This window comes from Trachypithecus francoisi, unplaced genomic scaffold (genome assembly GCF_009764315.1).
Source record: "Trachypithecus francoisi isolate TF-2019V2 unplaced genomic scaffold, Tfra_2.0 Lachesis_group14, whole genome shotgun sequence".
Taxonomy (NCBI): Eukaryota; Metazoa; Chordata; class Mammalia; order Primates; family Cercopithecidae; genus Trachypithecus; species Trachypithecus francoisi.
The window spans coordinates 4,799,383-4,826,889 of record NW_022681459.1 but is presented as its reverse complement, the minus strand read 5'-3'; the positions used below and the strand labels follow the sequence as shown (position 1 = coordinate 4,826,889).

Below are 27,507 nucleotides of genomic sequence, written 5' to 3'. Positions count from 1 at the left end.
TACACTCACAGGCTCTCTCATTCATCTCTGCACACTGAAGTCAGCTTCCCTGGACGTCCTACTCACACAGAGTAACTCGAAGTGCCAGACTTGAAGTCCCAGAAGCTAACCTCTACCAATGAGCATGGCTTTCTGGCAAATAAATATTCCACTCTATTTCCCCCTAAGTGGGATAGCACTGACGCTTGTTGCCACTGTCTCGCACAGGTCCCAAGCAGAATTATGTTCCAGATGCCTAGGGTGGTAACTGGCTTGATCACACCCAGTCTTCACAGGCTTTATCACCCCTCGATCTTTTCACTTCCCAGCCATTCTCATGGAGCTTTCCTGGACTGCCCTGAAAATAAATGTAAGTACCTCATACCCAAAATTTTGCCTCAGTTCAATTCTGTTGTAGCTGAATGAAAACACAAGCAGTTAAAAAAACATTTTTAAAGAAAAAACACAAGTCTGTGGCTTAGGGTTTTACTTTTTAGATACACTTTGTTATTAAGAAAAGTCAATGTTATTATTGGCTAAATGTATCAATGTTCTTCATGATTTTTCCTTTTATTTTTGAATCCTTTTCTAAAAATTCCTTCAACACTTTATCATTAGAAAGACATTCTTCTATATTTTCTTCTAAAATTTTTCCATGCTTTCTAGATACGCTTAATCCACCTGGAATTTATGTTTCTTCACGGTGTGAGATGAAGATCTAAAGTTCTTCATGTGGAGATGGAGAAGAAATCAATGCAGTACTATGTATTGAAGAGCCACTCTTTTCTAACCTATTATTAATGCCCTATGTTTTTGATATATGAAGTTTCCATATGCAAATCACACTTACGGGCACTTAATTCCACTGAGACAGTTTTCTTTGCTGGGACTGACACAACTCTCTTTATATTACAGCTTTGTAACGAGTTTTGTTACCTGATAGAGCAAGTCCTGTTTTATTTTAATAACTTTTCAAAAAATTTCAAGACATATGATTTGATTTTTCACATTCATCTGTTCGTTTAATTTCACTCTGTCCTTCATAAATTATTGCCTTGTTTTAAAAAGCTATTCTTTCACTCAGTTACTTGATACTAAATATAATTATTTAAAACATTATTTGAGGAGAGTTTATGATCCAAAAGTGAAAGTTTTCTTTCTGAAATTAAATGCATTATTTTGGGCTTTCAAACTGATATTTTACCCATTAATCCATGCTATGCTTGAAGCAGACATGTGAACTCACTATCTTCTGCTTTCCTTCTATAACGGCAAAAGAAATGTAACTTAAAGCTCTATATGATGTTCTAAAAAGAGTTTGCTTCTGCATTAGGCACACAAAGAAAACACTAATTGTGCTTTCACTTTGACTTTCCGAATTTAAGAGGCATTTTTATAGGCTCCAATGTTGTCAGAGGGTCTGGCCTATTATGATTGTCCCCTAGAATATGAATAAAAGAAACTTCTCCCACTTCCGTAAATGGTGTCTCTGATTTCATGTATATTTCAGAGCATTTAACAACAAGTAGTAAGTCACTTAGCTAAAAATATAAATATTTTCAATGACATACATTTGTTTACTCATAATTCTATTTTTTTATCAGCAAAAATTCTTAAATCTTGAGTGCAACATGCAATTCTCCTCTTTCATAGGTAAAGAAGAAGAAAAGCAGCCACTGCTCATCTAAGCCCATTATAATATGCCACAATTTCAGTGTGTTAGGGTTTTCCAATCAAAAACTTTCTTACCTCCTGCCAGTTTTATTTACCAGAATAAAAGGCACATTGGTTTACTTCAGAATAGATTTGGTTTCATTTGGTTTTAATTTTTGTGTTTTAAAATTCCTGAACTCGTCATTATTCATGGTGTGAATAATCACAATGCTACACTGTAATTTAATTATCAGAAAACAACTTTGATTTTGCCATGAAGCATACGTCTACAACTATAACTATGATTATCTTAACCTCTTCTCTTGTTCTAATTGGCGTATTTAAAGAGATAAAGTCCAGGGCAAATGAGCAATATCTTCCCCACCCAGACTATTTTCTTAGAATAGAAACATATATTTTATTCCTCTTATGACAGTTACTCCCATTCATTAATAACTGCACAAGGCCATAAAGAGTAGCCATATAATGCCTTGTTTAAGTGTACTTTCCCTTAGGTAATACTGCCTTACATTGCATAACTTCACATGGGTGACATAACAAAGTTTGCAACACTTTTGATTGTTTCCATAAGGAATATATGTATACATATATGTACACAGAGGATATATATGTTAGGCTTTATATATATCTGCACCTTTATATATATCTTTATATATATATTAGGCTTTATATATATTAGAAGGTCTATATCAACATATAAGAGAAATGTCTTAAGAATGATCTGAGTCAGAGGGTAGAAGGTTGATCTGTTAGGAACTCTCTCTATGAATATCAAATGTATGTGTCTAGTGACTAATTTGTCTGTCATGAATTTCACATTTTTCTTAATAGTCTCCAAATGATAAAGTGTCTTTTTTGTTTACAACATGAATTTAATTTGATTCACCTTGGCAAATGGCCTGTTCAGGTAGTTAAGGTTTACGGCTCTAGGCATCTTTACCCATTTATATCTCCTTAAAGATTAACCACCCTTTTAATGATACTTAATGTATAGAGACATAATTTTGTCAAAGAGACATGCACAACTCACTTCCACTGACTGGTATGCATGTAGACAGGTAGTTGTTGCTTTACACATCTTTAAAAATTTGAGAGATTTTACTCTTCATTTGGTATAGTTATTTATATTCTCTTTCAGTTCTTAAATTAGCAAGCCTTCAAAACCAAAAATGGGTTCGAAAAGTAGCGTGTCTTCTAGGCACCATTCTCTCAGCTCCTATGAAATCATATTTGCAGCTCTCTTTGCTATATTGGTAGTGCTCTGTGCTGGATTAATTGCAGTGTCCTGGCTGACAATCAAGGAATCCCAACAAGGTAAGTCACATGGAGTTGGCTTGTGAAGGTGCTCTCAGCTGAATGTACACACTTTAATTTCAGTTATTCTGTAAGTCTATTTTATTCATTGCTAACTAAATGCATTATTTTGGGCTTTCAATCTAATATTTCAAAGTAATCTTCATGACAAAATTTTTTTGTTGCATTCACATACTTCTCTGTAGTTCCCTTCAGAGAATATTAGGAAAATTAACTGGTATGTAATTTGAAACTTAACCCAGAATTTAAGCATGAGACTAAATAGTTTTTAAAATAAATAATATTAAATAAGTTTCTTGGCTTCTACATATAATCAAGTAGATTTCATGGCCCCTGGTTTTGTTTTGATATAATTTAAATCATAAACATATTAATATGTTGTTGAATATATAAGCAGATAAACATGCAAACTTAACAAAAATATTGTTTATTTCTATCTTTATTCACTTCTCAGTCTAACCACTTTAATTCTACTAATATAAAATAAGTTGGATATAAATGTAGACTTAAAAAGGTCACAAACTGAGTAGCAACTTTGATAAACAGAAAAAATATAAGAAATGATAACTCTTATTTAGAGCTAACTTTGTACCAACAGCTTTTAAAAGACCTTCAAATGTATTGTGTAGCTACAACATATGAATGGTTATTGGTATGCTTGTTTTACAGATGAGGAATCTGAGACAGAGACTAGAGGTAACTTGCTTAAGTTGACATCATTAGTGGGTAGCAGAAGTAAGATTCCAAACTAGACAATCCAGCTCTAGAATTTGTAGTCCATCTTACCACTTACTCATTTATTGAGTAAATTTTTAAAAATTGGATGTATAGCAATAATCTACGTATTAGCAGTTTATTTGTTCTTAGACAATTTTTTACATTTTTAAAATGATCAACTATATATATACATATGGGCATATAAATTCTCTCTCTCTCTCTCTTTTATTTTTTTTTTTTGAGATGGAGGCTCGCTTTGTCTCCAGGCTGGAGTGCAGTGGCTCACTGCAACCTCTGCCTCCTGGGTTCAAGTGATTCTCCTGCCTCAGCCTTGCTAGTAGCTGGGACTACAGGTACATGCCATCACACCCAGCTAATTTTTGTATTTTTAGTAGAGGTGGGGTTTCACCTTGTTGGCCAGGATGGTCTCGGTCTCTCAACTTCGGATCTGCCCACCTCGGCCTCCCAAAGTGCTGGGATTATAGACATGAGCCACCATATCTTTCACATGTGAGTGATTTTAGTTTTACCTATTAAATTCACAATTGTTGGGTTAGCTGTTTTATTATAGTAAACAAATAAGTTTAAATTAGAATATAATGCACATGCCATAGTTTTATTACATAATTTTAGTATAATTCCTGGTCTATTTAAAAACTATAGATATATACAAGGGCTATATTTTAAAGAAAAAAAGGGTGGATATTTTATAAAATTATACAAAGTACTACCAGATAATACATATTGATTAAACTTTTAGAAAAATGGCTGTTTGGGTCTTATTTAATTGCTGTGAATAACTTGAAGGATCTATAAACATTTGAAAGTCCATTTGAATCCCTGATGTTCAATAAACGTACAAAGGTTAGTTATTTTACAAGGGAAGTAGAAAATAAATATGTATAGGTGATAATACAATTTAACAGTGAACAACTAAATATAAAAAGGGCGAGTTAATGCTTTACCAACACACCAGAGATCATAACGCATACTACTATTTTTTCCTTTTTAAACTATTATTTTAGATTCAGGGGGCACACGTGCAGATTTGTTACCTGGGTATATTGCATGTGTTGAGGTTCGGGGAATGAACAATGCCATCACCCGGGTACTGAACATAATACCCAGAAATTAGTTTGTCAACCCTTTCCCCTCTCCCACTCTCCGCTTCTGTTAGTCCCCAGTGTCTATTGTCGCCATCTTTATGTCCATGAGTTCCTGCTGTTTAGCTCCCACTTTATGCTTGAGAACAGGTGGAATTTGCTTTTTCTGTTCCTGCATTAATTTGCTTAGGATAATGGCCTCTAGCTGCATCCATGTTGCTGTAAAGGACATGAGTTCATTCTTTTTTATGGCTGCATCTTATTCCACAATGTATATGTACCACATTTTCTTTATCCAATACACTGTTGATGGGCACCTAGGTTGAGTCCATGACTTTGCTATTGTAAACAGTGCTGTGATGAACATGTGAGTGCATGTGTCTCTTGGGTAGAATGACTTATTTTCTTGTGGATGTAAACCCAGTAATGGGATTGCTGGGTCAAATGGTATTTCTGTTTTAAGTTGTTTGAGAAATAGCCAAACTGCTTTGCACAGTGGCTGAACTACTTTACATTTCTATCAACAGTGTATAAGCGTTCCTGTTTCTCTGAAAGCCTTGCCAACATCTGTTGTTTTTTAACTCTTTGGTAATAGCCATTGTGACCAGTATGAGATGGTATCTCATTGTGGTTTTGATTTACACTTCTCTGGTGGTTAGTGCTGGTGAGTATTTTAAAAAATTTTGTTGGCCACTTGTATGTCTTTTTTTGAGAAGTGCTTGTTCATGTTTTTTGCCCACTTTTTAAAGGGTTTATTTCTTTATTGTTTGTTCAATTATTTAATTTCCTTATAGATTCTGGATATTAGACCTTTTTCAGATGCATAGTTTGCAAGTATTTCCTCCCGTTCCATAGGTTGTATATTTACTTTCCTGATAGTTTATTTTGCTGTGCAGAAGATCTTTAGTTTAATTAGGTCCCATTTGCCAATTTTTGGTTTCATTGCAACTGCTTTTGAGGATTTAGTCCTAAATTCTCTGCCAAGGATAATTTCCAGAATTATGTTTTACTTTATTTTTCCTCTAGGACTGTTAGAGTTTGAGGTCTTAATTTAAATCTTTAATTTATCTGGAGTTAATTTTTGTATATGGTGAAAGGTAGGGGTCCAGTTTGATTCTTCTGCATATGGCCAGCCAGATATACCAGCACTGTTTATTAACTATTTCCTCATTGTTTATTTTTGTCAACTTTGTCAAAGATTAGATGGCTGTAGGTGTGTAGCTTTACTTTACTATGGGTTCTCTATTCTGCTCCATTGGACTATGTGTCTGTATTTGTACCACTACCATGCTGTTTTTGTTACTATAGCCTTATCGTATAGCATGAAGTTGTGTAATGTGATGCCTCTGACTTTGTGCTTTTTGCCTAGGATTGCTTTGACTATTCTGGCTCTTTCATAGTTCCATATGAATTTTAGAATCATTTGTTATAATTCTATGAAAAATGAGTTTGATAGTTTAATAGGAATAGCATTGAATCTGTAGGTTGCTTTGGGCAGTATGGCCATTTTAACAACATCGATTCTTCCAATCCATTAGCATGGAAGTATTTCCATTTGTTTGTGTTATCTGATTTTTATAGCAGTGTTTTGTAGTTCTCCTTGCAGGTCTCTTTTATACCCTTGGTGAGAGATATTCCTACGTATTTTATCTTTTGTATGATTATTGAAAATGGGATTAAATTCTTGATTTGAATCTCAACTTGAATGCAATTGGTGTTTAGAAATGCAACTGACATTGTACATTTATTCTGTATCCTGACACTTTGCTGGAGTCATTTATCAGTTTCAGGAGCCTTTTTGCAGAGTCTTTAGGGCTTTCAAAGCACACACTACTTTTAACATTTTTTATACTTTTTTTGACATCACTTTAGACTTTTAAAAGTTGCAAAAATTGCACAGAGTTTTTATATAACCCAGCTGCCTTGGATGTTAATATTTTGTTTATCCAGAGTACAATTGCCACAGTCAAGAAATTAACATTTCTACAATATTGTTAACTGAACCACATACTTTATTCAAATTTCACCAGTTTTTCCACTAATACCCTTTACCAGGTTAAGATCCAGTGCAGATTCCTATGTAAGGAATTATTAAAGGAGACTAAAAGACTAGTCTCCTTTAATCTGTTGTAGTTCCTCAGTCCTTCCTTGTATTCTGCATTTAAACAAGCAAACTTCAATCTAATTTAGAGTCTTTAAAATACAAATGAAATAGTATAAATAATACGTTACAACAATTATACAATTAACGTTATTTAGACTATATGCACACATACTGCTTGAATTATTATTTCTAATTATCCTCTTAATGGGATAGTTTGGTGTGAATGTATTACATAGAGATCCTGGGTTGTGGAGTCAGTCATTTCGATGACCAAATTCCAGATCTGTTGCTTAAGACATTTACTACCTTGAGAAATTTTCTTAATCATTCTAAATACCAATTACCCTATCTCAGAAAAGAAGAAATAACATCTTGTCACACCAGATTATTGTGAGAACTATATGTCATTATTATTATATTTACTAATGAGTTCATCACTGTGTGAGTTTCAGTTGAAGCAATTCATTTTAAACATAAATCGGTGTCCATGAAAATATGCTGATAAAGGGATTATGCAGGACTTAATGACACATTTTCTTATCCATGTTTATATTTAATTTGTTAACCTTCTTTTTTTACATTTTTTTTTTTCCTAGTGAGGTTATCTATTTTCTACAGCATTCTAAATAATGTCTTCAACAAGGACAGTCACCAGCTAATGGCACATGCATGACATTTTTATAGTTATTAGAATGAAAGAAGTAGCTTCAAAGTCATGTTTCAAAGTAACCAAAACACTGAAATCTTCACAGCAATTCATATGTCAAAACCCAGTGGTGTCTCTGGATGCTAGGTGTTCAAGAAGTATCTGAAAGCAACTACAAAACTTTTAATGGTTCACTTCTCACCATGTTTCCCTGAGTCACTTCCCATAATTGGTGGGAGTTCATCAGTCCGTGTATCTTCCAACAGAAATCTCAATAACAATAATAATGAAAACTTGGAAGCTTGGAGTATGGGTTAGACTTCAAAGAAAAGAATAAAATATTGAAAGAATGGAAAAAACTTTAGTTTCCAATCTTTTAAAACAATCAGACGGCTGGGGAAAGAAAGCAGCTGATTTTGAAACATGAGACTACAAAGAAAAAGCAAGAACCACAGAGCTAACACATCAAGCAAGAGCTTTTCTTCTGTGTCTTAACAGAATGTGCCTATTTTTCCTACTCATAATCCAAAATCTTAGTTTTTTTTCCTTATTAATTTATCTAGGTGCAGCACTTGGACAAAGTCATGAAGCCAGAGGGACATTTAAAATAACATCCGGAGTTACATATAATCCTAACTTGCAAGACAAACTCTCAGTGGATTTCAAAGTTCTTGCTTTTGACCTTCAGCAAATGGTAGGAGACTGTCTCTTTTCAGCTGGTTTAAAATTTTATAACATAGTTTAACTAACTACTTGCCAAAAACACCATTTTCTCACTGTGAAACAACTAGAGAATAAATGTAATATACCCAAAATACTTAAATGTCTGAGCCTCATTACTATGGAGAAAATTCCCCCAATTCTAAGCAGAACATAAAGATTGCTTTGTATAAACTTTTCAACAAAAGTTAAAATCTAAAATTTAGTATACTCATTCAACCGTTTACATTTTTCTAGATAGATGAGATCTTTCTATCAAGCAATCTGAAGAATGAATATAAGAACTCAAGAGTTTTACAGTTTGAGTGAGTACAGCTCAAAAATTTTCTACTGACAGAAAATTAGTGATCTTTTTGCTAATATTTGTAAAATAGCATCACTATACATAGGAAAAGAGGAATATTTAAATTTTTCAACATTTTTTGAAGATTAAGCAAAGTGGCACAGCATAAACTTTCATTTTAGTAGCAAATAATAATAGCTTTTGAAAACTGATCTTATGTTAATATCTTTCTCCTGACAATAGCATCTTGCAGAGACACATGGAGAGGGCTGAGGTTAAATGTATGCAGATGCAGATATAGTGTTTGATTTGCTACAAACATTTGGAAAATGCTTGCTCATCATTTAATAAAATAATATTGTATCACTCTGCTTCATTTATACTATAAATACAAAGAGAGAAGATACTTGTTCACTGTTGTACCCAGAGGGTGTAACATTGCTTAAAGTAGGTGCTCAATAAACTAATGAATCTTACATTAATAATGTAATGATGTAATTCCACACTATGAATGTTTGAATCTGTAATATATGGAAATTTTTGTAAGAACTATTTTCTTATTTCTATTGTAAGATCTATTTTCTAAACAATTAGCTTTTGTATTTCTCACAAAGAAAATTGATCTGTGTGTTGTTGCTATTGTATCACGAAGGAGAGTTTGACAATCTTGCCGACATCTCTCTGAACCTAAAGTTTTCTAAACTACAAACTACCAGTGGGCTTCTGGAGTACAGATACAAGCCAACAGGAAAGTTAAAAAAAATTATAAAAGAAAGAAAAATGTAAATTTATAAAATTAAGTTAAAAATGAAAAAGACAAAGGGAGAGAATTCCAAGAAAAAAAAAAGTTAAAGACTGATCAAGAACAGGGGTATCTGAAGAAGGGAAGGCAGCAAAGTCTTCACAATAATTCACATTTAAAAAGCACAGAAAGAAAGACAATATTACAGAACCTTGGGGAAAACGCAGATCCTATGACAAGCTGGCAAAAAGGAAACTCACTGGTTAAGTCTCTATTTCAGGCCAAGCCTTTGGTGACTTAAGTAATTTTTTTTTTTTTTTGAGATGGAGTCTCTCTCTGTCCCCCAGGCTGGAGTGCAGTGGTGCGATCTCGGCTCACTGCAATCTCCACCTGCCGGGTTCCCGCCATTCTCCTGCCTCAGTCTCCCGAGTAGCTGGGACTACAGGCGCCCGCCACCGCGCCCGGCTAATTTTCTTGTTTTTTAGTAGAGACGGGGTTTCACCGTGTTAGCCAGGATGGTCTCGATCTCCTGACCTCGTGATCCCCCCGCCTTGGCCTCCCAAAGTGCTGGAATTACAGGTGTGAGCCGCAGCGCCCGGCGGTAAAACGTATTTTCTTATTCATTCCTCACCAAAGGACTGTGAGGAAGAAGCAATTATTCTGACTTAAATAAATAATGACACCAAGGCTTGGAAAAAAAACTAACTTGCCTCAAATCACACAGCTAGTAGGTGCTGGGGAATGTATTTGAATGGGGTTTTGTTGTACTGATTCAGCATATGCTCTCCTTCCAAATGAGAATGTTGGAGTAGCAGAACCCAAAGAATATAATAACTCCTAGGGAGGCGGGGTTTGCTTTTCACCATAGATGGGTGGACTCAAGGTGCAATGGAACAGGAAACTTCTCTTTTTCTACAGAAATAAGAAGGATGACAGTAAACCTGGAACAGGAAGGAGAACAAACAATGAAAGCCAAGATGAGCATGGGGAAGCATGACTTATGCCAGTCAAACATCTAAGTATGCTAGACTGATGGCAATAGTCCTTAGTAACAGCTGGCCATCTTCCATACTCCTTTACCATGAAAGTCAGTAAGTCTTAGTCTAAAACTAAGTGCACTAAAGCAGCTATTGCACTAAACTAAGCCTAAAGCAGCTGTTGCACTGCAATTGAAGGTAGCTGAAAGCTCTAAGCCCACAATTTGAAATGAAAGCGCAATATAGAAGCCCTATAGCTGACGACAACAGCCTCCCTATAGGTTTTCAAGACACTGCTGCCTGTAAAACCTGAATATTAATTAATTTTACTTTTATTCATGTATTATTTATTACATGCCAGGCCCTCAAAAGTACATATTTTTGGTGCCTTTATGCAGCTGACAGTCTAATAGAAATTATTACAATTTTCTTGTCTACATTGTTGATTGATATTTGAGGTTTATGTCTTCAATTAGATAAATCATAAGGCATCATAATAACACTAAATAAATTCAGATATTTTACATTTTGCTCCCTAAAAATTACATTATTTTTGAAAAGGTTAAGACACTTTAGCCCTATTTTTATAAAGAAAAATGGTAAATATATATGGACTGATGGTGTTCCTGGTATGCCAATTCACTTAGCAAACTACATTCTCAGTACTAATCAGAATATCACCACAAACTTGTCAATTTGTTCTTCTGTGTACCATTACTACCATGTACTAGTGTATGTCACCTAATGCATTCCTCACTAGGGGTTTGTGGAGTTTCAGATTGTCAGCCTGTCATGAATTATTAATGTACGGTTCAGAGAGGCTAGGTTATTTTTCCAATGTCATGCTGCTATTTACTTTCTGTCTAAAACATTCATGCTGTCCTCTACTACTAATTTTTATATTTATAAAGTACTCAAGACAGAGAGTGAAGCAGTGAAAGTTAAGGTTAAAGAGCCACATATTCAGGAACTGTCCAGGCAGTGTTTGCTGTATGTTTCTCAGTGACTACTGTCCCTCCGGGTGCCTTATTGTGTTCATTTGCTAAATTGCCGTAGACCTTTGTCCATGCAAGCCCTATGCTTGCACCTTTAGTTTTCCTTGTTCTCCACTCTGATTTTTAACCTTGTGTAGGTTAAAGTGCTCGTTAACTTTATGGGAAAACTGATAGGAGAATCTATACTCAGAATAGGGTAAACAGTACCTAAGTTTACAATCTTTTTGTTCTCTTAATTTTTTCCTTTTTAATGGTTATGCGTGTGTTATTCTTCTATGAATTAACAATGCTAGTTGAAAAATACTAGTGCATAGAAAAATACTCAGAAAGTCGACTGGAATGAGTTAAACGAATGGAGAAATAACCTTTATAAGAAGCCATCACTGGATTTAAAGGTGTACTGGTCTATCCAGAAGTCTACAAGGGACTTATCTATCATTTAGATTGTAATACTGTTAGAATTTAGTAGCAATGTGTTATTTTTTTCATAATGACTTCGTTGTTTAGCAAAAACTGGAGGCAAGTTGGAAATGAGGTAGAGAGTCTACAGTATCTCTGTACAGTTTATATGTTTCATAGATGCATCAAAAATATCGTGTTTGTGTGTGTGTGAGAGAGAGAGAGAGAGAGAGAGACAGAGAGAGAGAGAGAGAGAAAGAGAGAGAGAGAGAATGCTATACATGAAGGTTTAAACACCTGTTTGGTTAGAATGAAAATGATCATTATTTACTTTTTCTTTACCTCCTTCCGAAAAATGACACATTGTTGTGGTTTGTTTCATTGGAGACTTTTAAAATCAGTTTTTCAAATGTGATGTGACAGAAACTAAGTTACCTTTTACTTTTTGTAATCTTCAGAAAGCAGAATTTTCCTTATTTTCCAAAAAAATCTTTATTCAGGGTTAACATCCCTAAAATTCTATGAGAGATATAGCATCCTTTTAAATACAATATGAATTGCTAAGTTAAAATCCTCTTATAGTGGAATAAAGATAAAGACAAATAATACAAAATATTGCTCTGTGCTTTGCACAAGGGGAGAGTAGAATCACTAAAAAGAGTACTTTAAAAAATAGGCAAAACAGGCCGGGCACGGTGGCTCAAGCCTGTAATCCCAGCACTTTGGGAGGCCGAGACGGGCGGATCACGAGGTCAGGGGATCGAGACTATCCTGGCTGGCACGGTGAAACCCCGTCTCTACTAAAAACTACAAAAAACTAGCCGGGCGAGGTGGCGGGCGCCTGTGGTCCCAGCTACTCGGGAGGCTGAGGCAGGAGAATGGCGTGAACCCGGGAGGCGGAGCTTGCAGGGAGCTGAGATCCGGCCACTGCACTCCAGCCTGGGCGACAGAGCGAGACTCCGTCTCAAAAAAAAAAAAAAAAAAAATGCAAAACATGTATTAAAGAGATACTGGAAAACTGAAGCCAGTATTTTTATCCTGTCAACACAGAGTTAAATAAATATTCAGGTAGTCATCCATTCATTTGCTCACTTATTTATTTAACATACATGTAGGGCTTACTTAGAAACAGACATTTAACTGGGTTCTGAGACTACAGATATTAAGAGAAAGGCTTTTATTAAAGAGCTCACTCAACCACCATCATTAAGACATTCTAATTTGTGTTGGTATATTTAGAACTGGTTTTCTCTCTCTCTGTTTTGATAGGCTATTTTGTTTTTAATTGCCTACTTACAAAGGGCACCTCTGGATTAAATGACTAATATATAACAGTCATTAATAATAAATTAGGCACGAGAAACCTATGATGATGAAGGTATCAAATCTCTGCTATGAGGAATTTAAAATATTGTTGGGGAGATACGACAGAGTCAAGAGATTTTTACTAACGTTATTAGGTATTACATGGCAGGTTGTATATACAGTTTGTGTGATAGTGCAAGAAAAGTTTTTTTCTTTTCTGATGTAGTCCAGCCTTTGCTTGACTGCTTTGGGCTGGAATGCTCACAGACTAAAGGAAATTCATTCTAGTCCAACAAAAGAAAGAGATTCCTACTACTTAAATTTAATTTTCTCATTTACTATAACTAACAAAAATTAGTCATCTTTTTTCAATATTGCTATGGACATCCTACAAACAGCCTATTAAATAATCATGATTATTACTATATTTTGTTTTTTGCTTTATAACTGTAGGTACTAGAACATACTTTGTTATTGTCACCAAATTGTTTCTTTCTTTTATTTTCACCCATCGATCCTGCTTGTAGTTACTAGATTTTTAGAGAATAAACGTCTCTCCATCTTCATATCTCAGTCTTTTAAATACCTAAAGACCTATTCTAGTTCTATCATCCTAAATGCAGGTGTACTGCACGGCTCTGTCATCAAAACACACTCTGGCCTTCTGTTTCTCCTCCCCCACTCGACACAGCCTTCTGCTTCAGTACTGCCACCTCATCTGTACATCCTCGAAACTATCCTGTTTTCTCTCTTTTATCTATATTTTCATTACTGGCTGATAAGGCTCTGTGTCCCCACTCAAATCTCATCTCAAGTTGTAACCCCCTTGTGTTGAGGGAGGAAGGACCTGCTGGGAAGTGATTGGAATGGGGGCAGTTTCTCCCATGCTGTTCTCATGATAGTGGATGAGTTCTCATGAGATCTGATCATTTTATAAGTGGCAGTTTCCCCCACTCTCTCTCTTTCCTGCCACCTTGTGAAGAAAGTACTTTCTGCTTCTCCACCTTCTGCCATGATTTTAAGTTTCCTGAAGCCTCCCCAGTCATGCAGAACTGGGAGTCAATTAAATTTCTTTCCTTTATAAGTTATCCAGTTTTGAGTAGTATCTTTATAGCAGTGTGAAAAAAGACTAACTGGTACCAGGAATGGGGCACTGCTATAAAGATAACCAAAAATGTGGAAGTGACATTGGAACTGGGTAACAGGCAGAGGTTGGAATAGTTTGGAGAACTCAGAAGAAGACAGGAAGGAGTCTTCCCAGGGATTTGTTGAATGAATTTGACCAAACTGCTAAGAGTGATATGGATGATGAAGTCCAGGTTGAGGTGATCTCAGATGGAGATCAGGAATTTATTGGAAAATGGACCAAAAGTTATTCTTACTATCCTTCAACAAACAGATTGGCAGCATTTTGCCCCTGCCTTAGATATCTGTGGAATTTTGAACCTGAGAGAGATGATTTAGGGTATCTGGCAGGAGAAATTTCTAAACAGCAAAGCTTTCAAGAGGTGACAGAGTATAAAAGTTTGGAAAATGTTCAGGCTGTGTGGTAGAAAGAAAAACCCATTTCCTGGGGAGAAATTGAAGCCAGCTGCAGAAATTTGCATAAGTAATGAGGAGTCAAATGTTATTCACCAAGACAATGGGGAACATGTCTCCATGGCACGTCAGAGTTCTTCATAGCAGGACCTCCCATCACAGGCCTGGAGGCCTAGGAGGAAAAAGTGGTTTGTGTGTGGGGCCCAGGACCCCACTGCTGTGTACAGACTTGGGGCTTGGTGCACTGCGTCCCAGCCACTCCAGCTCCAGTCACGGCTAAAAGGGGCCAATGTACAGCTCAGACCATTGCTTAAGAGGGTGCAAACTCCACACTTTGGTGACTTCCACATGGGCCAGCAGGTACACAACAGTCAAGAATCGAAGTTTGGGAACCTCTACCTAGGTTTCAGAGGATGTATGGAAACATCTGGATATCTAGGCGGAAGTCTGCTGCACGGGCAGAACCCTCATGGAGAACTTCTGCTAGAGCAGTGCAGAAGGAAAATGTGTGGCTAGAGCCCCCACACAGAGTCCCCACTGGGCTGACTCTGGAGAAGACAGTCACCATCCTCTAGACCACAGAATGGTAGATCCACTGACAGCTTGCACTGTGTGCCTGGAAAAACTGAAGACACTCAATGCCAGCTATGAAAGCAGCCTGTGGGAGTTGGGGAGCTGTACCCTTCAAAGCCCCTGCGGTGGAGCTGCCCAAGACCATTGGAGCCCAACCCTTGCATTAGCATGCCCTGGATGTGAGACATGGAGTCAAAGGAGATTATTTTAGAGCTTTAAGATTTAATGACTGCCCTGCTGGATTTCGGATTTGAGTGGGGCCTGTAGCCCCTTTGTTTTGTCCAACTTTTTTTTCCATTTGGAATGGTAGCATTTATCCAGTGCTTGTAACCCCTTTGTATCTTGGAAGTAACCAATTTGTTTTTGATTTTACATACTCATAGGCAGAAGGGCCTTGTCTTGTCCCAGATGAGACTTTGGACATTGGACTTTTTAGTTAAAGCTGAAATGAGTTAAAACTTTGAGGGACTGTTGGGAACGCATGATTGTGTTCCAAAATATGAGGAGATGAGATTTGGGAGGGGCCTGAAGCAGAATGATATGGTTTGGCTCTGTGTCCCCACTCAAATCTCATCTCCAATTGTAACCCCCACATGTTGAGAGAGGGACCTGGTGTAAGGTGATTGGATTGTGAAGTCAGTTTCCCACATGCTGTTCTCATGACAGTGAGTGAGTTCTCGTGAGATCTGATGGTTTCATAAGGGCTTCTTCCCCCTTCACACTCTCTTCTCTTCTACCAAAGGAAGAAGGTCCTTGCTTCTCCTTAGCCTTCTACCCTGATTGTAAGTTTCTGAGGCCTCCTCAGCCATGTGGAACTGTAAGTCAATTAAACCTCTTTCTTTTACAAACTACCCAGTTTCAGGTATTTCTTTATAGCAGTGTACAAATTGATTAATACGCTGGCACTCTCATTTTTCTCTTTATTTTTGCATCCATTCTTATGTTCCATCCTTACAACCCATTAAGAACTAGTACATGTCACCTTTCCAGGGACACTTAACTGACACTCTAGTCCAGGTTAGGTGCTTCTTCCTTCTGCTCATTTAGCACCATGTACGTACATTTAAAGTACAATTCTCACACTATCACATAATTGCTGATTTGTCTATCTCCTTACTAGACTAGGAGCTCTCTTAGGGTGGAGAATTTGTCTTTGATACCTGTATTTTCAGAACCTAACTAATGCCCACCACAGCATATGTACTATATAAAGTCCTAGCAAATGAATGAAAAATTATTTAACAGCTGTTATTAACACGATCAATATTATGTTAGAGGTTAGCATCTTTTCATTTAATCTTCATCCTATGGCTATAAAAATAATTATATAGTTATCATGGCTTTAACCCTTTATTACAAGAAATAAACTAACTTGAGAATTCTTAAATAGTTCTCCAGAAGCACAGGCATGTTACTGTGTGAAAGAATCCCTTGACTTGAAAGGGTGGGTCATGGAAGTTTTGTGAAAAATGTGGGACAGTGTCTGAAAAGCATAGATAGAGACTACTTGAGTGGAGAAGTCAAGGAAAGCCATTTCGGATAATAATGTAGCATGTTGAGGATATCATAGAGTTGGCATTGATGGCCACTAATAAGATGCTGAGACATCATGAATGTGCTGAATATAAACCTATGAGTGTGACAATGAACTCGTGCCATAGGGGACTGGCAGGACATTGGAGAAACACAGTGAGCCTGACTGTATAGAAAGGTTAGTCTCATATCTCAGATACGGAACAATTGAATTGAAGATCCTAAGGACAAAGTAATTGGTATATGATCATCACAAAAGTTCTGACATCAGTAACAGAATCCTTAGTTTTAGTGACCAAAAAGAGGTAGGAAAGTCAAATCAAAGGTAAAAGAGATTATGCTTAGAAAAACAATGGCAGAAGATCAAATGAAGGTTATTTAATGGTGAGAAGAAACCTCAGGGCCTTCCCATCTCCTGTTGGAACAAAACTTGATGAATATAGACTTTTATATATAGTCCTGGTAGGCTATGAAAATCTCAGGATTTTTGTTTGATATTTAGGAAATAATCTTTTATTTCTCTAGATAGAAAAATCACTATAATAAAAGTGTAAATTATTTGAGTTTAGGAATTGTTTCTTTCCCCTCCTTTAAAGCTACCAAGGGGGCCAGTACCGTGCCCAAACCTTGATAAATATTTTATAATGAGTCTCAAATAATGTACTTCATCAGTGAAATAGTTTCTATGGAACTGTTTCACAGAAATAGTTTCCCCTGGCGGTAGCTGCACTACTATTAAATAAGAAGTGAATTTTTAGTCTTATCAAATAGACACATTGAAAGCTGTATCTTTTTATGCAAAAAAGTTTAATCTCCCTCCCTCCCTCCCTTCCTTCCTTCCATTTCTTCCTTCCTTCTTTCCTTCCTTTCTTCCTTCCTTCCTCCTTCCCTCCCTGCCCTCCTCCCCCCCTCTTTCTTTCTTTTTTCCTTCCTTTCCTTTTCTTTCTTTCTTTCTTTTACTTTCTTTCTTTCTTTCTTTTTTTCTTTCTTTCTCTTTCTTTCTTTCTCTCTCTCTTCTTTCTTTCTTCTTTCTTTCTTTCTTTTCCTTCTTTGTTTATCTATCTATAACATTCTTTACTCCATTGCATGTTTCTGACATGTTAATCCCAGTAGCTACCCCTATGCCCATCTGCTGTCTTCATTCCTACCTACAGTACATAGTCCCTTCCCTCTCTTTCCAGAGTGGATAATCTCTTATAGCTTCTTTCATTGGTCCAATATCAGAACTAAAAGGAGAAACACGGACATGCAGGAAAGGTTAATTATTTTAACTTTTTCAAAATGCTAATAAAAATGTGTACTTGGTCTTTATTTGGTGAGTGTTACACTACACAGGCAATTTTATTTTTTGTTGGTTCACTTTAAGCTATTTGTCCACTTGGAGGTGAATGAAACAAATTCCTCATTTCTGGTTTTGTGGAGGACTGAGTTTGCAGAGCTGCAGTAAAGCACCAATTCAGATTTATTTCCAAAAGGCTTTAACCTCCTTTAAGGAGAGGTATTCTAGGTGCCTGCCTCTCTTGAATTGGGCTCTGCCTAGTGAAATCCACACAGAAAGCACAGTGTCCATTGCAGAGTTTATCAGAATAGTTTTGCTAATTGAACCCTTTATGTTTACATGTCTGCAACATGCTGGATAACTTCATTTGCATTAGGTTGTGAAAATTTGATGAATATAGACTTTTATTTATAGGCCTGGTAGACTATCAAAATTCCAACTTTTTCTTTGATATTTAGTAAGTCATCTTTTATTTCTCTAGGTGACAAAATCACCACATTTGAAACTGTAAATTATTTGAGCTTAGGGACTATTTCTTTCCCCACCTTTATACCTACCTAAGAGGCCAGTACCGTGCCCAAACCTTGACAAATATTTTATAATGACTGTCAAATAATGTACTTCATCAGTGCAGAGATACTTCCCTCTGGTGGTAGCTGAGCTGCTATTAAATCAGAAGTGAGTTTTTGAAAAGTACAATGCAAAGGAATTTCATGAAAACGTCTGTCAGATAAATTACATGTTGTTATTTTGGGAGACCTAGAAGAGGATAGAAAAAGGAATTGAGGAGCAGGAGAGAGAGTAACGATAAAACATTCAAGATTACTTGACCTTAAATAATCACCTAAAAATAGATGTGTTCCACTCATAGGAAAAAGTAGCAGACTCATTATTCACTTTATAAATTATTTTAATTTAAAAATCCAATTGATAAAATCAGAAAACAGAAATAACTGAGGTCTCACCTAACAACACCCACATCAACTGTATATATATAAATCTCTTAAAATACCTATTTACATTTTTGTTATAGATTTTAATTAAACTCACACCATGTGTGTGTATATGATCAAATTCTAGCACTCAGAATACTAGAGTCAGTCATTGAACTATTTTCTCTTACTTTCACAATATTTAATAGCAACCTCTGCCACTTACTAACTTGTATGATTGTGCTGTGTGTGTGTGTGTGTGTGTGTGTGTGTAGCTACTCTTTAGGGTAAGCAAATGGTTTGGTCTATTTGGGGAACACTTTCAATCACTCTGCTTTGTGGAAAGTGCTTTCACTCAGAACATTTAGCATTTGATTCTTCTAATAAATAGCTGTTTATCCTTTGTGGCAACATGCAGTTTCTTTTGCCTTTTGAGCACAGATAAGCCACAAAGTTAGGAAAGGAAAGACTTCTGTTTACTCAGCAACCCTAAAGGTTACCAGTATCATTAAGGAAAATATGAGATAAGTAATATTTTTCTCTATTACACTCAACCTTTCTGTGCAATAGTAGGATTTATCTGCCTTCGCGAAAGACTGTTATTTTACTAGTACTAGTACTTTGAAATGAAAACGGTCATTTTTTTAACCTAAAGGAAGAATTCTCATTCATTACTAAACAACTAAACAGCTTCAGCTTTCTTATGAGGTGAATCACAAATGATTATTATGACTTTTTAAATTTCTCCTCTATCTCTCTCATCTCAACATTTCCACTAAATAAGAAAATAAACTTTAAAGGCTACAACTTTATGTGGATATAGGATATGTAACTCCTATCCTTGCAAAGTATAAATTATTAAATGTAATGCATAATTCACAACTAAGAGAACACACCTTTCAAAGAAAAATGTTTTATGCCTGAGGATGAACTAATCCAGTTACTTTCAACTCAATGAAGCAAAATTCCAGATTTGTATTTTCTTTGCCCAAAATACCTTACCTCTTTTACTCCATAACTCACATAAAATGAAAGCAAGTGTTTCAGTCAAATTAAACCTGTGAAATTACATAGAAATAAAACAGATTTAATCAGAATTTAAGTTTTCTACTCTGCAGCCAAAGATAAAATGAAGATGGGGGATTGGAGAGAGAGAATAATTAATATCGTTCACTCTCACTTCATTTTAACCAATTCAATCCTGTCCATTTGACTATCTTGGAAAGTGAGGTTGATTAGGAAGACATAATGTAAAAAAGAAAAAGGAGTAGGAGGAAAAGAAGAATGATGAAGAGGAGGAGGAAAAAACGCAATACTCTAACTTTTGAAAGTATTTTAAGAATAGATATCTTTCCCTTCTCCCCAAAAATATCCAACCAGCTATTTTTTTCATCTATTTGTATATAGAGTTCTGCTAACTATGCAACAGAATAAAATACCTGGACATGCCTTTAGGGTAAATGTGCTGTAGCCTCTTTCCTGCTGACAAATAGTTCAGAATAGAGTTGATAAAAGTGTTGTTGAGTATCTGGGGATGGGAATTATATAAAAACACATTAGGGAAACAGATTCTCTAGGTTTCTTTTCTATCTCTGACACTGATAAGCTGTATAACCCTAGGCAAAGTGACCTACATTACTCTAAGCATCAGTGTCCTCATTGCTAGAATGAAAATATTGGCCAATATCACATTCAAAAATAGAGTAATTACCTTCTGTTCATATAAATATGGGATAGGGGCTGACAGTTGTATGTTTGTTAGAATTTTCAAAATTTCCATTAACAGAATGCATGACTAAAAGTGCCTTAAAAATAAGTGTTTATTGGCCAGGCATGGTGGCTCACGCCTGTAATCCCAGCACTTTGGGAGGCCAAGGCGGGCGGATCACAAGACCATCCTGGCCAACATGGTGAAACCCCATCTCTATTAAAAATACAAAACATTAGCTGGGCATGGTGGTGGGCACCTGTAGTCCCAGCTACTTGGGAGGCTGAGGCAGGAGAATCACTTGAACCCGGGAGGCAGAGGTTGTAGTGAACCGAGATCATGCCACCGCACTCCGTCCTGGCCACAGAGAGAGACTGTCTCAAAAAGAAAAAAGTGTTTGTTATCTGACATCACAAGAAATCTAGAGGTTTTAAAGGAGGTTAATTCAGTAGTACAATAACAATGACAATGACATACTCAGGGCTTTGGGTACTTTCCTTCTTCTACTACACTATCTTTGGCTTATCAACCATGGCCTGACTCATGGTCTCAAGGTAGATGTGGCAGTTTCGGCAAATTATGTTGACCTAATAATGTTCAACCAACGAAGGGTAGTAATCTACTATGAGTTCTTCTTTCATTAGATATAAAAAAGTTTTCCAGAAGTTTCTGTAAGTCTTCCCTTCAGATTCTGTTGACCAGGGCCAGGTCATACACCCATGAATAAAACCATGTTTGGTATAAAGAATGGTTAAAGAAGATGTCACCTTTCCTAAGAAAATGGAGGCTTATTCTCTAGTAAAATTAGGGGTTAGCCAGCCACGACATGTGTGGAAGAGTAGATGAAGGTAGTGTCTGTGACAAAATGTATCATTACCAAGGACAACAGTGATTTCATGTATAGGTAAGTTTGGGAAACCCTGAACTAAACAGTTACTAGGGAACCTTCTCATCTACAAGATTTGGTTACTATATTTTAAGCAAATGATTAGAAAGTTACACCTTCTAACATTTTAAATAATTTATTTAATACATGTGAATTATAAAAATATTATATCTTGTTCATTTTAAAAATGAAAGACCAACTACCTGGAAATGAATCACTGTGAAACTGAATAGTGCCATGGACACAAAGAAGGAATATACTCCCCCTAGTGGAGATGCTGATCTACTGTGATCTTTCAGGAATATTCTGGTTCTATATCCAGTCAGGGAAGAAAAAATAACATTTATTGTAGGCTCTATCAGGATAGATAGATGGACAGATAAATAAAGAACTCTGCTGGACTTGAGAAAATCCTTCAAGAAGCTCATAAACTTACATATATCACAGAATATATAACTCCCATGATTCGAAACCAGCAAACATATCATGCAAAATTTAGTTTTCCCTAGTCTATCTCTTAAGAAACCAAGCATACCCTGAGTGCCCAGAGTTTACTGAGGGGTATAGAATAAACATCAGAGCTATAGTTTGTATCCTAAGTAGTCATACCCTAAAATGACACTATATGACAAATAGAAATGTAAGCAGGAGTGCAAAAATCTCCCAAGAATCCCTATTCACCAAAACTTCATTCATTTTTCTCTTTCTTTACACTGAAAAAAGTTACCTTTTAAAGTGCATAGTACAGAGTAGGGGATAAAATAAAGGGGGAAGATGATTAGGGCTATATGGCTGAACTCTAATGCTATGTTGGGAAATCATGTAGGCTAGATCATCCCAACTCATGGAACTGAGATTGAATTTCTTGTGAGTCCCTAATACACCCAGATGTCCTTGTTTTATTTCTATCCCTTGAAATCAGGGCATAGTTTGATATTTTATATTAAGCAAAATAGAGAAGAAGAAGCAGATATAGATTAGTTGCCATAAGCTTGCTACCAGGCCTTTCAAAACTATGTAGAAAAATTGTCTTTGAAACCAGTGAAACTACTTTAGATTTCCCCCAACTTAGAAATTATCCATGAAAAACTACAAATCCATACCCTTCTTTTCTCCAAACAGTTAAATCAGAGTAAGTGCCAAGAGACCGCGTGATTTTAACACAAGGGTCTCAGGAACATCCTGGCCTGGGGATGAGTGCTCGAACGTGGAATTCAGAAAACTCAGATTTCAATTTTACATCTACTTTGGAGTTTCTCTTCTCAAAAAAGCACTTAGTCTTTTGACCATTTTTTCTTTCCCTCATGAAATAAAGATAATATTTGAAGTAGCCTATCTTACACACGAATAATGAGAATTAGCAAGATGATAACTATAGAGAATTTCAAAGACATTTAACATGAATTGAACACAAATCATTTGAAGATGGTTGACTTTTTCCTCTTATATCATTTTTTGCTTTGCAGAAATGGCAGCATTAGAGTCACATTTGACCTTTTCTTTGCCCAGTGGGTGTCAGATGAAAATGTAAAAGAAGAACTGATTCAAGGCGTTGAAGCAAATAAATCCAGCCAACTGGCCACTTTCCATATTGATTTGAACAGCGTTGATATCCTAGGTATCTGTGAACATTATTTGATTTCTTTGAATCATTAAGCTATGAAATTAAAATTCTAGCAATATACCAGGGAGGAAGTGGAATCATGCTTGACCTTAGGAACATGTCTTATTGCCTGAGGTGACACATTTACATGAGAAAAGTAAAATCTGAAGAAACCACATTTGAAGAAACTTATCAATGAGAAAAAGTTTATAAAATATCAAATACCAAGGCGATTCTGAAAGTGTTGGCATGCATAGAAGTTTGTGGGTCTTATGCATTCTTTGCACTGGTCAAGCACACTCTGACTTCAGGAACTCTCTCTAGACAGTGTTAGATTGTAAAGTCCGGTGGCAAGGTCTGATCTCTAATTGAGAAGCTAAAAAAAAAAGAAAAAAGTAGAGTCAATGAGTTTGATCCTTTCCAGTTACTTATTTATAAAAATTAAATATTTATTTTAAAATGATAAATAATTTTAACATAAGAATAAACCAAAAAAGAATATGGAACATCAAAAATAACAAAAAATATGTTTATAAATGCTTAGATTGTTCCAAATTTTCCGTTCTAACTATCCTTCTTTCCATTCAATTCAACAAACACGGTGTCCTTATTGAGTACTGTTGAGAACAGTAGTAATTTGCCAAGGTCATCCAGATTCAATCCCTTACCCGTAAACCTTGGGACCAAATACATTTTGGAATTCAGAAATTTTTGGATGTTAGAAGCTAGCCAATACGTAAATAGCTACACTAAGGGGAATAAAGAGAAACTCTAAATAGCCTAACTATTCAACGAATTCAACTAGTTTTGCTACAAAATGAGATCAGTCAGTATATTTGCCTCTAAATCAAATACAAAAAAAAAATGCAGGAGTGTTGTTTCTTTCATAGAGATGAGATTGTGGATCTCTAGGTGCTTCTCTTCAGAGCATTGTTTCATAAGCATAGTTTCGTTTTTCAGTGAGTCTCCTGCAACATCCTGCAGCTCCTGTTCGGCAAGAAGATAAATTCTTAGTCCTTCCTCTACCAATGGTTTGGACCCATGTCACAGTTGTTTGAGCAGAGACTGTCAGTTTTGAATCTTTGATTCAGATGAGCTGAAAACTACTACCGGCTATTATTAGCTAGAACAGGTGGTTTACCTATCAACATTTTTGCTCTCCACATTAATCGTCTTATGTGATGTCATTACTATCCCCAAATCAGGGAGAAGACCAAAACACAGATACTTTTGGTAAACGGCCTTTTTCACACAGTCATTTAGACTTAGGCATTCTGACCTCTGTGGTCTGATCCTGATGTCTGTGCTCTTAACCTTTATACTAGTTTGTTTGTAATGTTTTTGTCTTTGAACAATTTTAATCGATTGTTTTCATGGCCATTTTTCTTTTTTGGCATGGAAAAATGAATATTTTCATTTTTTATTTTTTAACTTTTAAGTTCAGGGTACATGTACAGGCTTGTTATATAGGTAAACTTGTGTCATGGGAGTTTCTTGTACAGATTATTTTATCACCCAGTTATTAAGCCTAGTACCCATTCGTTATTTCTCCTCATTCTCTGCCTTCTCCCACCCCCCATCCCAATAGGCCCCAAAGTTGTCATCTTCTATCTCTATTTGAAAGTGCATTGGTTTCTGATAGCCTGTTCTGGCAAGCGAATTCACAGATATGCTGAAACTTATTTTCATGATTTCCTATATTTGGATCATCTGAGGAAATAGAGTTTGTGATTTTTAAAATTATATGTTTATTCAATGAAACCATATCCTTTGAGTTAATTTAGAATTAGTATCACAAGCATAATAAACTGTATTACAACATCAGCCCAAGAATATTCTCAACAAGTAGAAGTTACATTTAATTTGTTGAATTGTGTTAAAACACATTTATAAACATGGTACCAAGCTTAATTATAGGTATTTCAGTTTAATATCCATTTGTATCATGTGAATTTTCAAATTTATAAAGTTTTAAAATTAGTTAAGAATTACATAGATATCTTGAATTTTTGTATAATACACTGTCAAACGTAATAAAAATTAAACCGTATTCTTATGAAAAGTCACATAAATTTAATTTCAGTGTCAACACTCTACCATGTATCATTTACAAAACTTCAATAGGTTTTATAGAACCAACACAATTCAAAAATGATGAAATGCTGAAATAAACTAGTTAGTAGAAAAGAATATACTTCTTAGCCCACTTATCATCAATATAGTTTCGAATAAAAACAAATTCACCACATGATTTTTCATGAGATATGCTTTGATTTCCTTTATATCTTGCATAGGTGAGTCTATACTTTTAAAACTATTAAACATGTTAAAGTTTGAAGAAAATTGCCAGCTTTTGTCTTTTATGTGCAAAGCACTTTTTACTTATATACCACTTAGTTCTAAGGAAATATTAATTATGTGAAAGATTGTTTTGCAATTGTTACCTTCATATGTTTTAGTGTAAAACAAGGGGTTCTAGGTATGCCAAGATTGGTGCATCATGTTATATTAGTTGGCTAAAATGTAAATTATTCTATGTAACTATGATTAATACATAGATATCTTTCTTAGATAAAAAATAAAGCAAACTTTTTGCATAAGTAAGTTGTATAGAGAGAATATGCAGACTCTGGAAATTTATCAACTGTATTACAACCAAATAACAAATAGGAAGATTTAGCATGGGAGAGTATAAAATAGGAACTCCAAAGGATCAGATGTCCTTTGAATGAATATTGAAGTTGTACTCAATGTTTTGTAATGTATTTATATCATAAACCCATGTGTCAAATCAACTTGACTTTATTCCAGCATCTTTGGAGAATTTCTCTACAGTAAGCCCTGCAACAACTTCAGGTCAGTGTTTATGGCACTTTTTAAAATATAACTTAGTGATCATCAAACTCTATGACCTAGGAAAATATACATTTTTTTCTTGCAGCTATTTCTGAGGCATTTAGTCTTCATATCAAGTTATAAGAAGCTTATATTGGTTAGGAATAACATAGTTCATAATATTATAATGTTTCTAATGCCTCATCACTTATGCCAAGGATATACATTTCCAATTTCAATGTTTCTTTCATATTTTAAAATTTATATACATATATATGAGAGACATATGAGTGTGTGTGTGTGTGTGTGTAAAATGTCTCCATAAACAGCTCCAATCATGGTGCCTTGGTGATGAAGCTATGGCACTTGTGAGGTCACTAAGGGTGAGATAAGGAAAGATCACTTTCAGAGTATATTTCACTTTGGAAAGGAGAATCCAGGCTTTATGTTAACTACTCTGTTCCAGCATTTTCTTCACCCCACCTTTCGAGCTACAATTACAAAACTTCATAGTTATAAAACTATGAAGATACTACTTTTGGTATAATAATCATGACCATTTTTATAATATTTGAAGTCTTATTTTTTAAGCCATCCTCTTTAGCCAGGTACTATATTTTACAAACATTACCTATTTTAATTATTAGAGTGATTTTGTACAGAGGTCATAATATTTTTCTATTTGAAAGAATAAATTAAATAATAAGTAACATGCCCAGGGTCACACAGCTACTAAGTGTTAAACTCAGAAATCAAAAGCAGTTCCTTCTGATTCCAAAGCCCATGGTCTAAGCATATCCCATGCTTCTCTTTCATATACCGTCAACTTAACCTGGAACATTTACGTCTATGGTCATTATGAGATTAATGAATACTTGTATTTAGTTATTGATCATTGAATAACCTTGTCTTCTTTAGTTAGAAAATAAAAGATGAGTTAAAAATCTAAAAATCTCTACAACTCTAAAAACATCAAAAACATAAAGGATTTATTCTTAAATCCAAATACAAACGACATACTTCTAAATGAATGAACACTAATAATTCATAATAACTTTTTAAATTCTTAGGTTAATTATTATACAGAATGAATATACAATAAATTCCTGATAATTAGTTTGAAATATGTAATAATTATTTTAATATAATTTATTTTCCAGGCAAACTAACAACCACCAGTCATCTGGCAACTCCAGGTCAGTTTTAATATTTTTTTTTTGAAAGAAAGTTTTCACTTACATTTTATTTTAGGCCCCTGAGAAGTCTCTGATGCCTTAGCAATAAATATTGCACCTATTTACAGACAAGAAACCCAAAGCATAAAAGTTTGCAGTTTTAGCCCTGGATTTCACCAAAGTAAACAATATATTTAGGGCTAATGCCTGAACTGTCAGATTTCACTTTTATCCTCTGTCTATTATTAACATAACTGTGATTATCTATTGATAAGAATGTCACCCATAGGATCAAAAGGTTTTCAGTTAAGGAAGCAGATTTTATGAGATATTATGATTTTTTTTCCTTTGATTATTCTCTCTGCATACAAGTTAGACATGCTTGCTTTCTCCTGTTAACACAGTACTTGTGGCCAAAGAAGAACCAAAGTAGCCTTGGATTCATTCATTCAAGAATTTTAAGTATCTACTTTGTGTCGACTCTCA

At 35.3% G+C, this 27,507-nt stretch overlaps 1 protein-coding gene across 1 annotated transcript in view; it reads left to right on the top strand.

Annotated features, from left to right (window-relative positions):
- Window positions 1-2,673: 2,673 nt before the first annotated feature.
- The window catches only part of TMPRSS15 (transmembrane serine protease 15), a 146,485-nt gene continuing 121,651 nt past the window's right edge, over window positions 2,674-27,507 (top strand). The window contains exons 1-5 of the mRNA XM_033232200.1: window positions 2,674-2,967; window positions 8,101-8,231; window positions 8,495-8,562; window positions 22,875-23,026; window positions 27,007-27,042. Of these exons, the coding sequence (XP_033088091.1) occupies window positions 2,823-2,967; window positions 8,101-8,231; window positions 8,495-8,562; window positions 22,875-23,026; window positions 27,007-27,042 (532 nt within the window). The 5' untranslated portion in view covers window positions 2,674-2,822. The remainder of the gene's footprint in view (window positions 2,968-8,100; window positions 8,232-8,494; window positions 8,563-22,874; window positions 23,027-27,006; window positions 27,043-27,507) is intronic.